At 38.7% G+C, this 14,449-nt stretch overlaps 1 protein-coding gene across 1 annotated transcript in view; it reads left to right on the top strand.

The window, feature by feature from the left end:
• Positions 1 to 14,449, top strand: part of CAPN13 (calpain 13) — a 118,647-nt gene that overhangs the window by 92,841 nt on the left and 11,357 nt on the right. The window contains exons 13-15 of the mRNA XM_043980997.1: positions 3,507 to 3,703; positions 5,752 to 5,788; positions 7,789 to 7,845. Coding sequence (XP_043836932.1) covers positions 3,507 to 3,703; positions 5,752 to 5,788; positions 7,789 to 7,845 — 291 coding nt within the window. The remainder of the gene's footprint in view (positions 1 to 3,506; positions 3,704 to 5,751; positions 5,789 to 7,788; positions 7,846 to 14,449) is intronic.

Raw genomic sequence — 14,449 nt, 5'->3', positions numbered from 1 at the left:
CCACAATTCAATTCAGCAAACACTACAGCAGGTACTACATTCAAGGCATTGTTCAAGGCTCCTGAGTTACAGTCACAGAAATTATTTTTAAATATGCTTTCAAGGAGCTTCTGTTCTATTGGGATAGAGAGACCATTTATACATAGGAACAAATATAGTATAGTTTGAGGAGGTAGAGAAAAACTAACCTAAGATGAGAGTTGAAGGAAGCTAAGGATTCCAAGAGGTAGAAGTGAAAAGGAAGTCTGTTCTAAGTATTGGAAACCTATTCAAAGACACAGGGATGGGACATGGAATGTTTAATATGAGGGACAGAATTCTGAATTGGGAGATTTGATGCCAGTCAAGGAGAAGTCCATCCTAGATATCTCCCCCAAAAGAGCAAACAAATAATCATTCCCAAAAGGGAAAATCCTCCATGCTAGGATGTTTTCCACAATGGGAAAAGCTTCCTAATGGGAATTTAGATTGCACCTTCCTCTAGGGAGAGAGACAGAAAGAGGTAGAGACACAGACACACAGAGAGACAAAGAGAGAAGGAGAGAAACAGATATAGGGAAAGAGACAAAATGAGAGAGAGAGAGAGAGAGAGAGAGAGAGAGAGAGAGAGAGAGAAAGGCTAATATATATAGAGAAAAAATATTAACCTTCAGTTCATTTAGGCAACAGTGGAAGAAGTTAATGCTCTTTGGGGCAGAACAATTACCATTATTATCTTTGCCAGAAGTGACCAAGAAAATAATATAACCTGGCTACAAAACAGATGAGAATCCACTGATGTAACCAGAACACCTTTGATTGAATACATACATGGTGGCCTTCAATGGGCCCCCAAATGCATGACTTAGAAGGAAATTCAATGTTGCAGAACTAAGAACCAAGCCCAGCAGCCTGGCCCTGTCACCTCTGACCGCTGAACAGTGCCCTTCTTCTTTCTCGCTGTTTTCTCCCAAAGGCAGAACTCATAAATAACTATGTCACGCTGTGTAACCATTTTAAATGGAATCTCGGCACTCGGTCTGTCTGGGGGGAAATTTGTTTAGTAAAGGGTTTTTACTTTGTAATATATGTGTGTCATTCCAGTAATAGCTGATGCATTATATTTATTATTTTATCTCTGGGAGAATATTGAAATAAAAGCACAATCATCAGGGGCCATTCATTCTTCAAGAAGGAGGAATTCTGTCATGGCCCTAGGAGGAAAAGAGGCAGAGGCCTAGGTGATGAGAAGTTAAAGCAACCCCTCTCAAAACCTGTCTTCTAAGGAGTTCAGCTGACCTGGATGATGGAGCACTAGCTCCCATAGGCCCAGGGAGATAAACAGATAAGACTCAGGTCTTTGATTTCATGAAACTGAGAGTAACAGATACTAAACACTTTCCCTTAAATGAAACAAGGAATTATACCATATTCACTAGGAATGATGGGAGGAAGTTACAAATACAAAAATTTAGGCCTGATGCCAGGAAAAAAAAAACTTCTGAAAAATTATATCTATCCAAAAAAGGAACACACTGTTTAACTCATTAGTTGTTTGTAAGCAAAAGCTTAATAACCACTTTCTCCATATATTAAAATGGGGATTACTTTTAGGGTGTAGATGTGAGTGGATGACTGATGAAGACTTTTTCAGTTCTGAAATCTGTGATTTTATAATAATGTCTGATACTTACCTAGTACTTTTAATTTTGCAAGGGGCTTTATGCACAATATCTCGTTTGAATCTCAAAACGTTATGTGATCACTGATATATATTATCTATGCCCATTTTACAGAAAACTGAGTCTTACAGTGGTAAAGTGATGATCACATAGCTAGTAAATATCAGATGTGGGATTTGAACCCAGGTCTTCCATAGTGTAAGTCTAGAGTCTATCCACAAAATGTAGAAGGATGATAAGACAAATTAATAAATAATTATAGTTCATGATCTTTCCCTCCTTAAAATTCTCATGGAATTTGTCTACACTATTTACCCCTCTTGCAAACTTCTCCCTTTCTGTTGATAGCTCCACCACTCTTCCAATCTTTCATGTGAATAAGCTTAGTATTATCTTTAGCTCCTCTCCCTCTTTACATAAACAATCAGTTGTCAAAATTACTTTAGTTCAACTAGCATTTATCAAATGCCTATTGTACTGTCTGAGGTACTGAAGCTACACGGGCCGGGGGGGGGGGGGAGGTTTTACTGGAGGTTGTGGAGAAACACAATACTGATGTTTAAGTACAAAAACATTGAGAGGAAAGTAGTTGTGTGGTTTCACTGATGCACAGAATTTCTAATGATGACACACCTACCAATGCATTTCAACTGCTCTGCAACTTATAATCTTATAAAGTTGCCTGAGATACTGGAAGAGTAAGTAACTTCCCTAGGGTCACACAGCCAGTGTGTGTCAGAAACAAGACTTGAACCAAAATCTTCCTGACTTTGAGTCCTGTCTATCTATCCATTACATTACATTGCATCTCAAGCACAAAATCAATACAACGTGAAACTGGAAGGAGGAGGAGGACTCAAAGGCATCATATAGGAAGTGAGCAAAATGGTACTGGGGATTCCACAAGATGAGGATTAAAGGAAGAACATTATGGAAACTTACTGTCCTATAAGAAATGGTGAGCTGGATGATGTTAGAAAAACATAAAAAGACTTGCATGAAATAACAAAGAACAAAATGAACAGAACCAAGAATCTTATACACAGTAACAGTAATGTTGTTCTAAAAACAACTTTGAATAGATGTCATTTTGAGTATTATAAATATTCAAATCAACTACAACTATGATAGAAAATGATATCCACATCCAGAGAAAGAACTGATATATAGAAATATGTACAGCATGATTTTACATATTATATATATGTATATATAGTTATAAATATATGTATATACATATGTATTTGTGTCTAATGGCAGCTTTCTCTAGGACAGAGTGAGGAGAGAGAAAGTGCACAGCAGGGGGCAAGCACAAAAAAGCATGGTAACTTTGAAAACAATGTATAGTATTTATTACATAGTTTTTTCAAAAAAAGTTAACAGTGTGAAATGGAAAGTCATAGTTTTATGTTGTGTTATCTTTTATGTTGTGATATGTACTTGGAAAGGTTCTTTTTGTCTGGTTGTAGATAAGTCTAAAATGAATGAAAATTTTTTTGAAAAGAAAGAAAGAATACTCCAGGCATGGGGTACAGACTGAGCAAATAGATTATGAGAGATTTATTAGACAGAATGAAATCAATTCATTTCAGGAGTAGACATTAGTGGGACAAAGAAAGTGACTGTGAGAAATTCATTTATTAAAATTCCAAAGTCATTTCCTGGCCACATTTCCTTGGAGTTCATTTGTGCTGCCTTTAGGAAATAGATGTTTTGGTGATCATTGCTTGCTCAGACATAATTATGTTGCACTGATGAATCAAAGGGGCTCCTGGGAATATCGTGAATCTGTCTCCTGAATAGAAAAAAAATGGTATATACTCACTCTTGTCCTTTTTTCTTCAGTTCGATGATCTCCACAACCCATTGAATCCGAAGTATTTTGAATTCACAAGTGCTATCCAGGGCAAGAAAGTTATGTCCAAATGGAATTGCACAGAAAGTTTCCACCTGGTCCCTGGTACCTATGTGGCAGTCCCCAAAGTTGAAAGAGAATTGAAGTTCTTCCTTCGAATCTTCCTGAAGTATGAGAGTGTCAACAGGTGCAGTTATTCTGATCTATCTGGGAAATAGACTCCAAATGTTCATAGGATCAAAGGGTTCAAGTGGGAAGAGTCTTTAGGGGTTATCAAATCCAACACCCTTGTTTTACAGATGAGGGAAACCAGGTCCAGAAAGGTCAAGTGACCTTTTATTTTGGGGGGGGGGGGTCATCTAGCTGGTAGGTATCTGAGGCAGGATTCAAACTCAGACCTCCCTAACTCCAAGTCAATTACACCACATTGCATTTTCTGCAAATAACAAAAACATAAATGTAATAAAGAGGGTTGGGGTGGGGGGAGGAGCAGGTAAGAATCAAAGATCTAATGATCCATAGGATCATAGACCTAAAGCTAGAAGAGACCTCAGAGACTATTATCAGAGACTACAATGCTCTCATTTTATAGAAGAAGAAACTAAGACCCAGAAAAGTCCTTTCCAGCTATAATTTTTTATTAAGTTCCTTGCTATGTGCCAGGCAGGAGCTAAGGACACAAAGACTTGCCCAAGTTCATACCACTAGTAAGTGATAGAGATGGAGATGGGATTTGAATTCAGGTCTTCCTTACTCTAAACCATACTACCAAACAGGCTAAGTTCCCATGATTTCCGGCCCCTGGCCTAGGGGGATAGAGAAAGGATAGAGCTCTTCTAGGGATTGATGCCATGTCATAGGAAACCACTAAAGGAAGAGTTTTCCAGGCTTCTTTTCCCATAACACTTTCCTATAACACTTCAGTTAGTTCATTTCAACATGTGTTGTGGTCAGGAAGATCAGGGTTCAAATCCCATCTAAACACTTATAAGCTGTGTGACTACAGACAAGTCAAAGGCAGCTATGGAACATCATGGAGTCAGCAGGACTTTAGTTGAAATCCATCCTCAGACACTAAGTAAGTAAGCTATGTGAATATGGTCAGGTCACTTAAGCTCTATCTTTCTACAAAATGGGAGGTAATCATAGCACCTATTTCCCAGGGTTGTTGTGAGGATCAGATGAGATAATATTTGTAAAATACTTTGCAAAATTAAAGTGCCTTATAAATGCTATTATCACTTAATCTCTCTATGCCTCAGTTTCTTCATATATAAAACGAGGGGATTTGACTTGACCTCTGTGGTTCTTTCCAGCTCTGAATCTATGATCCCATGGTCCCATTAAGCTCCTACTATATGCCAGGCTTTTTATTAAGTAAGAACCAGTGCAACAAAGGAAAAAGAAGAAGAAACATTGATTGTTCACAAGAATAAACTCCAAAATCTGAAAGTTTTAGAAAGGAAATTATTAGGTCCTTTGGAAGAGATAGTCAGAAAAGAGTGGCTCCCTCCACAAGTCTTCGTGAGGTCGCATTTAATAGATTTCAGACAAGCATGAAAACATAGGCCTGATTGGCCTCATGTGGGCAGTAGGTTGTCTCCAAGGGAAGAGCAGTTTAAGCTGTCTATCAGCAGATAAGTCTATGATCCCTTAATTCAAGGAACTCAAAACACAAGCTTTAGGAGGACCCAAAACAACACCCAAAGGGACTGAAAACAAGCTCTGAGAGGAATCTAAGCATTCCTCACATCCATCCTTCTGTGAGGGCAGGAATCTTACATTCTGTCTCTGAGGTCAGCCCCACCTTATTTGGGGGTTTAGAACAAATACATTCAAACAATATTAATAAATGAAAAATATTGGGCAGCTAGGTGGTGCAGTGGATAGAGCATCAGCCCTGGAGTCAGGAGTACCTGAGTTCAAATCCGGCCTCAGACACTTAACACTTAACAACACTTACTAGCTGTGTGACCCTGGGCAAGTCACTTAACCCCAATTGCCTCACTTAAAAAAAATGATAAATATTAATCCATACATTCCCTGAACTCAAAAAGCTTGCAGTTCATTTTCTGTTCTGGAAGATTATGGGTAGTTTAAGCAAGCGACTGTGTTAAATGCCCAAATATTCCTGGTTTTCTAAACTGGATGACCAGATAGGATGCCCTTCCCATCCCTCATATTAAAACTGAATGCTGATCATTCTCTATCTGATTTTCTCTACCAATTTTCCAGCAATCTATATGAAAATTTCAAGTTCATGAACTTCAGGGTAAGTAGGCAGTGGGGCCTGGGCTGGGAGGTCACTAGACATCACCCTGATTTCCAGAAGCTTATGTTTATTGTGTTTATTTTCCTTCAATATTCTTACTGCTACCCACTACAAATGTGAGAGGCTACAATGAGCTAATGATAGCATCCGATTCTACTTAATTCGATTACCATTTATTAAAAGTCCACTATCTGCAGAGCACTGCAAGATCCTGAAGGAGATAAAAAAATTGAAATAAGACAATCCATGCCTTCATGGAGCTTACAGTAGTGGCAGGTTATTTAAAATAATATGTACACAAAATAAGTTACATGCACAAAAATATAAGTGCATTAAGGAGGGGAACACAAAGTGCTACATAAGATTTAAGCGGGGTAGGGTGGGGCAGAAATAAGGCATTGTAAAGAAAATACCATTTTATCTGTTCCTTAATGGAGGGATAATATTTCATCAAGTAGAGAAGGGGAAGCAGTGGCAGAGTAGAGAGAAGGAAGGAATTATAGTTGTAGGAAATACCATGAGGAAAAGAATGGAGGTGAAAAAGCATGGAACATGTATGAGGAGTCATGGTAACCCAGTTTGGCTGAAGCATAGAATAAACAAAAGAAAGTAGTATTAGATTAGGCTGGAAAGTTAGAATGTCACCAAATTGTGGTGGGCCATGCATGCCAGACAAAGAAGCTTGAAATTTATTTGGCAGGCAATAAAAAACTGCTAAAAGATTTTTCACAGGACTGACATGACTAGACTGATGCTTAAGAAACATTTGCCTGCCATTCACATTTAGGAGGGCAGAGGAAGAAAGGAGGAACAGGAGGACCTATTAGTAGAAGAGTCCTGCACTAGTTGGGGAGGGAGAGATGAGAGCCTGTACATGTTCCCGTGTAGCCATGGGAATAAAGAAAAGGAGAGAGATGTGAGGGGACTGATGGTTGAAGAACCAACAGAACTTGGCTACTGATTAGATGTGAGAAGTAAGGAATCAGGAGGGGCAGCTAGATGGCGCAGTGGATAGAGCACTGGCCCTGGAATCAGAAGGACCGGAGTTCAAATCCGACCTCAGACACTTAACACTTACTAGCTGTGTGACTCTAGGCAAGTCACTTAACCCCAATTGCCTCACTAAAAAAGAAAAAAAAAAGAAAGAAAGGAATCAGGGGACAGCTAGGTGGCACAGTGGATAAAGCACTGGACCTGGATTCAGGAGGACCTGAGTTCAAATCTGGCCTCAGACACTTGACACTTACTAGCTGTGTGACCCTGGGTGGGGGGGGGGGGGGTAAGGAATCAAGAAGAGTTGAAAATAACACTGAGGTTTTGAAATAGTAACATGAGAAATAGGAGTGGGTTTGAGGGAAAGATAATGGGCTCCATTTTGGATACATTTTCCAGTCATCTTAATAGAGGAGATAGTTGAGGCCATGGGAGTAAATGAGATTATCAAAGGAAAGACCATATAAAGAAAAATAGAAAATGGACATCAGAATCTTTGGAATAGATGGTTGGCAAGGGTGAGGCAAGGATGAAAAAGAGATCATGTTTTCCATCCTAAATCTACACAACCTAAGGCCAGTCCTTTTTCTTCCCTGGACCTCAGTTTTCCCATCTGTAACAGGAGATGAACCTCAGTAGCAATGGATAAGAGAGGAGGTTGCTAAGCAAGACTTCTGGATCACAACCAGGCACGGGATTTTGTTTCTCCACAGTAAAGCTGATTGGGACAGTGGGAAAAGTGCTTGAACTTAGAGTAACAGGACCAGAGTTCAAATCCAGGTTCTATCACTTACTGCCCATATGACTTTGACAAGTCATTCAATACTTCCAGGCCTCAGTTTTCTCAACTGTATAATTAAAGGGTCAGATTAAATTATTTCTAAGGTCTCTTCCAGCTCTTAAAGTACATAAGCTTCTTGAGAGTAGGGACTCTCTTTCGTCGTGTTGGTATCCCTTTCTGGCATATAATAAGAATATGATAAATCATTTTGCATTCATTCATCTAGGAGAATCTTCCAGAAGTGCAGAAGCATGAGAGCATTTTCAACAGATATGCCCAACAGGTATAGTACTCTGAATTCAGAATCCCACCAAATGACAGTCAGAGGGGAAAGTCACAGAAAAGAAATCTCTTGGACTCCTATCAGTGCTTAGAGAAAAAAAGATAATATAACTCTGGCAGCTTAGTTTTATCATCCTCCCTCAAGAGAATCCTTTCCAACATTGATCTGGCTGCCAAATGCTGCAGAGAAATGGCATCTCATCAGTAGGTTACCCCTGGAATTGAATGGATGACTTGGTATAGGATGGGATAATTGTTTTTAAAAAAACAAGCAATTAACAGTAACCCTTGAAATCTTTTTTCCCCTTGATTGGAAACATTTCCAGCACAAGCTGGCTGGCTTTGGAAAGTACCATCATCACTCAGTGTTTGAGTAATTGATTCCTACTCTGCTCGCCAAGTTGCATGCATTCACAGGAGATGCTCTTAATGGTTTAATAAACTGTTATAAAGCACTCCTTGACTTAGTTGAGAGAAAAATCACTGCCAAGGGCTCCGTGTGATAGACCTTCCCAGTTAGTAGTAATATCAATATGAGAAGGTGCAAATGATATAAACAGGCATATGTAATGGGCCAAGCAGAGAGACTCATGGGGGGAAACCAGAGCCTGCTGTGCTCCAACCCAAAGTCAGGTTGTCTTTGAAGGTATGTGGTTAAGGGCAAGAGCTAAGAGAAAGTGTTCAGAGAGTGTGATCCTACAGGGAAGGAGAAAGAATTAACAGTGAAAGTAAAATCTGGTGTGCAGAGATAGATAAAATGGTATGGTTCACTATTTAACATTTGCTCAAGATTCAAGTCATAAGTATGGGCAAGTAAGAAGATGCTGTCTTTAGGACCCAGTAGATCTGTACTCCCACATAGTTTGGAATGGTTACTTAAGGGGTGGGATGTGGGGGGTAGGAGATCTGCAAAGTATAAAGTGACATCAGTATTGGAGTAAAGAAAGTAAAATTGCAGTGGATTAGTTTCCTCCAGGAACAATATTGTCCCTCCCACTCCCCGCAACAAGCTCAGTTCCCGTCAGGTCTAGGCTTGCTGAACCCAGTAGTTAGACTTTGAAAACCTGAAAATTGCAGAGCTAGTCCTCGTGGTCCACTTTCCTGTGTGGTCAATGTTAGAATATGCTTTAATCCAATTATTATTTACAAGTACATATTATTACATTGTACATTACAGGTACAATACAGTGTTAGGCATAAGAGTGGATGAGAAGTTGAACAAAGGCCAGCCTCTGTCTTCAAGGAATTAATAGTTTAACAAGGGGGTATGAGAATGATAAGACAAGTATGCAAATGACCATAATGCAAGGCAAAATGTGCCATAGGAAGGGAATAAATGAGGTGCTGTTCTGTGAATACAGAGAGATGACATCTGTATATATGAATCAGGAAGACTTCCTGAAGGAGGTGCCATTTAAGCTGGACCATGAAAGTTCCTTGAAGTTCCCATCTCTTCTTGGAACCTTGGGCAAGTCATTTTACATTTCTGCTCTTTGGTTTCTTCATTTACCAATAATAATGTGCTGAAATGGATGGTCTCTAGATATTTCTTCCAGCTACCATTCCTTTGTTCCCTCAAGGAACATTTCCTCAACTCCTACTCTCATTGGTGGACTGAGTGACCAGAAGGTGGCCAACTAATACTTCCCAAGAGTGACCCTAGGGAGTTGGAATTTCTAGTACTGTCTTTCATGAGCCCCAACTAGTGTACTTGTACTTGGCATGTCTCTCTCTGCTACAGACTAAATGCATTGTTTCCTATTAATGGGAAAAGGTAAGAAATGGAGTGCCCTCCTCCCCACAAAAAGAGCAGTTCCCCCTCAAGCGTTTGTTTCCAACTGGAATTTTCAATTCTCAAGTTAAAATCTTCCACCATGGGGCAGCTAGGTGGCGCGGTGGATAAGGCACCGGCCCTGGATTCAGGAGTTCCTGAGTTCAAATCCGGCCTCAGACACTTGACACTTACTGGCTGTGTGACCCTGGGCAAGTCACTTAACCCCATTGCCCCATAAAAAAAAAAAGAAAAAAAAAAAAAAGAAAATCTTCCACCATTCTATTGGACCCTTTTGGACTGAATCCCCTGGTGGAGTGACTACTATTTTATACATGGGCCCCATGGGATCCTTTCAGCCAAATTCCTTTCTTTCTTGGCCCAGTTAAAAAAAAAAACTGCAACTAGTGAAGAGATCACAGAGTCTAAACTATCTTTATACATTTAAAATTTATCACAAACTGTGGATTGATTGATTTAATTAGTTGAGGTGTGGGAAGAACCCTAGTCTTATACCATGAACCTTTGTTTTAAAGTATAGGTAATCTTAAACAATGCCTTCATTATCTAAATTATGAAGCTTTATACTGAGGTAATGCATACATACCTTCTAAGTATTAATGGTATGCTCCTTTCTACCCTATCACCTTGAACCTACCTCCACAGGACTAGCCTTACTCTTTTTATATAATTGTATAATATTCCATGATCCCTCCACCAGTGCTGCCAAACTTACCACTAGACAATGGGAGCAAAGAGAACAAATTCCTTTAAAGTAGATTCTCTTCCCAAAGGTTCACCTGAACCTATCTCCCTGTCCTCAGATCCTCTCCTATCGTGAATAATGGAACTTTCATGGGGTGTACAGTGGCCTGCTGCAAGGCAGGGCTTGCTCCAGCAAGAAATTGATGGAGGACATCTGTGTTCAGCCAGCCAGAAAAGCTGCTTTTTCCCTTCCACTGTGTGAGGGGGGTTGGGTATGTGTCAGGAAAAATCCTTCACTCTAGCAGCTGTTAAGGGAGGCTTCACTAATTACTGCCCATAATTTACATAAGGGCTTAAACTCATGCATGTGTTCATGTGATTGTGTGTACACATTAATAACTTTCCCTGTTGTTCTAAAAAAAGATGTGTTGTGTAGGCCAGACAGCAAGAATTGGACTTAGAAATCAGAAGACCTGTGCTCATTCCTGGCCTTTGCCACTTACTAGTTGTGTGTCCTTGGACAAGTTTTTCTGAGACTCAGTTTCCTAATCTGTAACATGGAGATAATAATACTTGAACAACCTACCTCACAAGTCTGTCATGAGGAAAAGGCTTTATAAACCTTAAAAAGTTATAGAAAAGTAAATTACCTGATTATGTAATGCACCAACTTGGGGTAGCAGCATGTCACAGTGGAGGGTGTCTTGCCGCTAGAGTCAGTTATATCTTTGTGATTTGGGGCACATCACTTAACCTCCCTCGGTCTGTAAAAAGAGGAAGATTGTATTGTGACCTCTGAAGTCCCTTTTAACTATAGAATATTCTCACTTCTTACCCAATAGACTCTCTGGCTTCCTTCAAAGCATAGTTAAGTATCACATCCTCCCAGTTTTTAACATTTCTACCTTTTGAAATTACTTTATACATACATATATGCTTCTTCTTGAATACATATATCTATATGTGTGTATACATATATACACTATATATATTATATATATATATAGTGTGCATTTGTGTGTATGTGTATTTGTGTGTATGTATATGTATACATAGGCAGCTAGGTAGCGCAGTGGTTAGAGCATTGGGCCTGGAGTCAGAAAGACTTGAATTTAAATCCAACCTGAGACACTTACTAGTTGTGTGACCTTGGGTAAGTCATTTAACCTTTGTTTGCCTCAGTTCTTCATCTGTAAAATGAACTGGAGAAGGAAATGGCAAACCACTGCAGTATCTTTGCCAAGAAAACTCCACGGACAATATAATCCACAGGGTCACGAAGAGTTGGAAATGACTGAACAACAAACAATGACAAAAAATGTATATGTGTATGTGTGCATATACAGACATCTATGTACATATGTATGTATATGCTTCTTCTTTACTTAATGGTCCAATGGTATATGATGATTTTGCTGAGAACAATAGCAACAATGACCACAGTTGAGTGATGGCCAGATATCCTTAAGTCTTAACCTGCTTGTACCTGGCCTATAAACTGTTTGTAGATAACAACTAGACTTTAAAGTCATCAGAGTATTTTATATACATTATCTTATTTGAATTTCACAACATTCTTGTGAAGTAAGTGCTATTATCCCCATTTTATACAGAAAGAAACCAAGACTCAAGGAGGTTAAATGACTTGTCCAGGGTCACTGAACTAATAAGTCTCTCAAGCACAATTTGAACCCAGGTTTTTATTTATTTATTGGTTTGTTTTACTCCAAGCCCAGGGTTTTGTCCCCTATATCATACTGCCTCACATTCCTGAGTATTCAGGGATCATAGAGGTTAAAATCTTACTTATCTCTTAGGTACTGCCATCCCATTCCCCAGTAGATCTTCCATTTGATGAGAGACAGCTAAGCATGTGAACAGGGCAACTAAATTTCTGTACCTTTCAGGAAATGTTCCTATACATTTGCTGAAACAACAGGGATGGTACTGGACTACTGAAATCAATAACTTTCTACCTAGAAGAATTATCTGCCCTGGTTTCCCCGAAATGACTTCTTTTGTGTTGCTTTCCACAGCCTAACACATTTTAATTCCACCTCCTAAAATATGGCTACTCTAAGCCTCTAACTTACTCCAAATAACTATATTAATCTCATACAGCACCATCATACAATACAGACTCTAATAGAACCTTACTAAGACTAGATAATGGGGGAGTATACTAATCCCAATGAAAAGTCTGAATTACAAATACTTCAGTCAAAGATCCCAGACTTTCTCATAGTGCCCTTAGAGTCTTAGTAATTTTTTCACAGTGCCCATAAACCAAAAGAAATACCTAACAGTTCCATTATTAAGTAGTTAAAACAAAGTTTTAAAATATCACATGTCATCACATCTGTGTTCATCATGACATCCTAGGGCTCTGCTACATTAAGTGATGTAAGTTAAATAATACACCTTAATATTTTTAGTATATTCCATGGCCTCCCATTGCCTTTAGAATAAGATATAACTACCTCAATCTGGCATTTAAAGTACCCTTACTTTTATATTCTTATTTCATACTACTCCACTTCCTGCCTCTTCATTCCATGTAGATTGACTTGGTAATAGTTTCACATTTATAATATCCTATCCCCTCTACGCCCATAAGCTTTGCATAAGTGGCCTATTTTACCTAGAATTCACTCCCTCCTCACCTTTGCCTTGTAGTTTCCCTAGTTTCCATCAAAGCACAGATCAGATACCACTTCCTACACAAAGCCTTTCTGGATCCTTTTATATAATAGCATTCTCTTTCTCTTAAAATTCCTTTTTATTGAGTTTTATTGAGTTGCTTGTAATTTACATTTACATTTTATTTCTTTATGTATTATATCTTCCCATAAGATCCTTGAAATTAGGGGCTGTTTTCCTTTTTTCTTTGTATCTCCATAATTGACTTAAATTCAAATAAATTCTACAAACATTTCCAAGGCAACTTCTATGAGCCAGAAACTGTGGTAGGTTATGCATTTGAACAGAGGAAAACAGGGACAATGAGACTTTTTGGTAGTCTGGCATTAAGAGACAAGAATAGAGCAATTTGGAATAGTAAGTAAGGAAAGTAAGACAGACAATAACAAGGAAGAACAAAAAGGATCTTCTGACTAGCTTTCAGTTGAAGGAGACAAAGAATGAAGAGTTGAGAATTATTTTAATATATCTAGCCTGGAAGACTGATAGAACAATGATAATACTTCAATTCTAGGCATCTGGGTGGTACAGTGTCAGGGCCTGGAATCACGAAGACTCATCTTCATGAGTTCCCACCTGGCCTCAGACACTTAGTAGCTGTGTGACCTATACAAGTCATTTAACTTTGTTTGCCTCAGTTTTTCATCTGTCAAATGATCTGGAGAAGGAAACGGCAAACTGCTACAGTATCTTTGCCAAGAAAACCCTAAATGGGGTTATGAAAAGTCAGACACAACTGAAAAATGGACAATAACAATACTTCAATGGATATACTCTCTCATTAATGGGGATATGTTCATCATCAATCAAGATTGGAAAACAATCCATACTTTCTGATTTCTGAGATTTTTATGCATTCTCCACAAAAGATTATTTCAATGCATTGGTTAACACAGAGAAGTCAGGATAGACAGCTTATTTTGGGGAAAAGATAATGAGGTTAGTTCTACACATGTTGGATATGAGGTAAGGGTGGGATGTTCAAATATAAATGCTTAGCAATTGGTTAGGGATGTGAAACAGAAGCTCAAAAAGCAATAGGATTAGAGATAAGGATTAAGGACTCATATGGTACAAGTGATAATTAAAGCTTAGAGAATATGTGGCTGAAATTCCCTGAAGAAGAGGACAAAATCTTTCATTAACAGTAAGAGAATACAATGACTCCTAGGAGGAGTGACACATTGACTTAAGGCCATACTAAAGTATAAATGAAAGATACTTTCCTGAAAGTAGTTTTGAAGAGGTGGGAGGAGTGGGTACAAGGGTATAAATGTCACATCTAGATATGTCAAAAATAAAGATCTTTGAGGAAGACAGTTACAATCTCAGAAAGAGCCTATGTACCTTAGAATCTGCCAAAAGGTGCCACAATATCATCTGGTCTAATAACAGCCAACAACTTGTCTGTCTGCTCATCATAGTGCTG

The sequence above is a fragment of the Dromiciops gliroides genome, chromosome 2 (assembly GCF_019393635.1).
Source record: "Dromiciops gliroides isolate mDroGli1 chromosome 2, mDroGli1.pri, whole genome shotgun sequence".
In the NCBI taxonomy this organism is placed as follows: domain Eukaryota; kingdom Metazoa; phylum Chordata; class Mammalia; order Microbiotheria; family Microbiotheriidae; genus Dromiciops; species Dromiciops gliroides.
The sequence above is the reverse complement of the archived record's forward strand: the minus strand, read 5'-3'. Positions and strand labels throughout refer to the sequence as shown.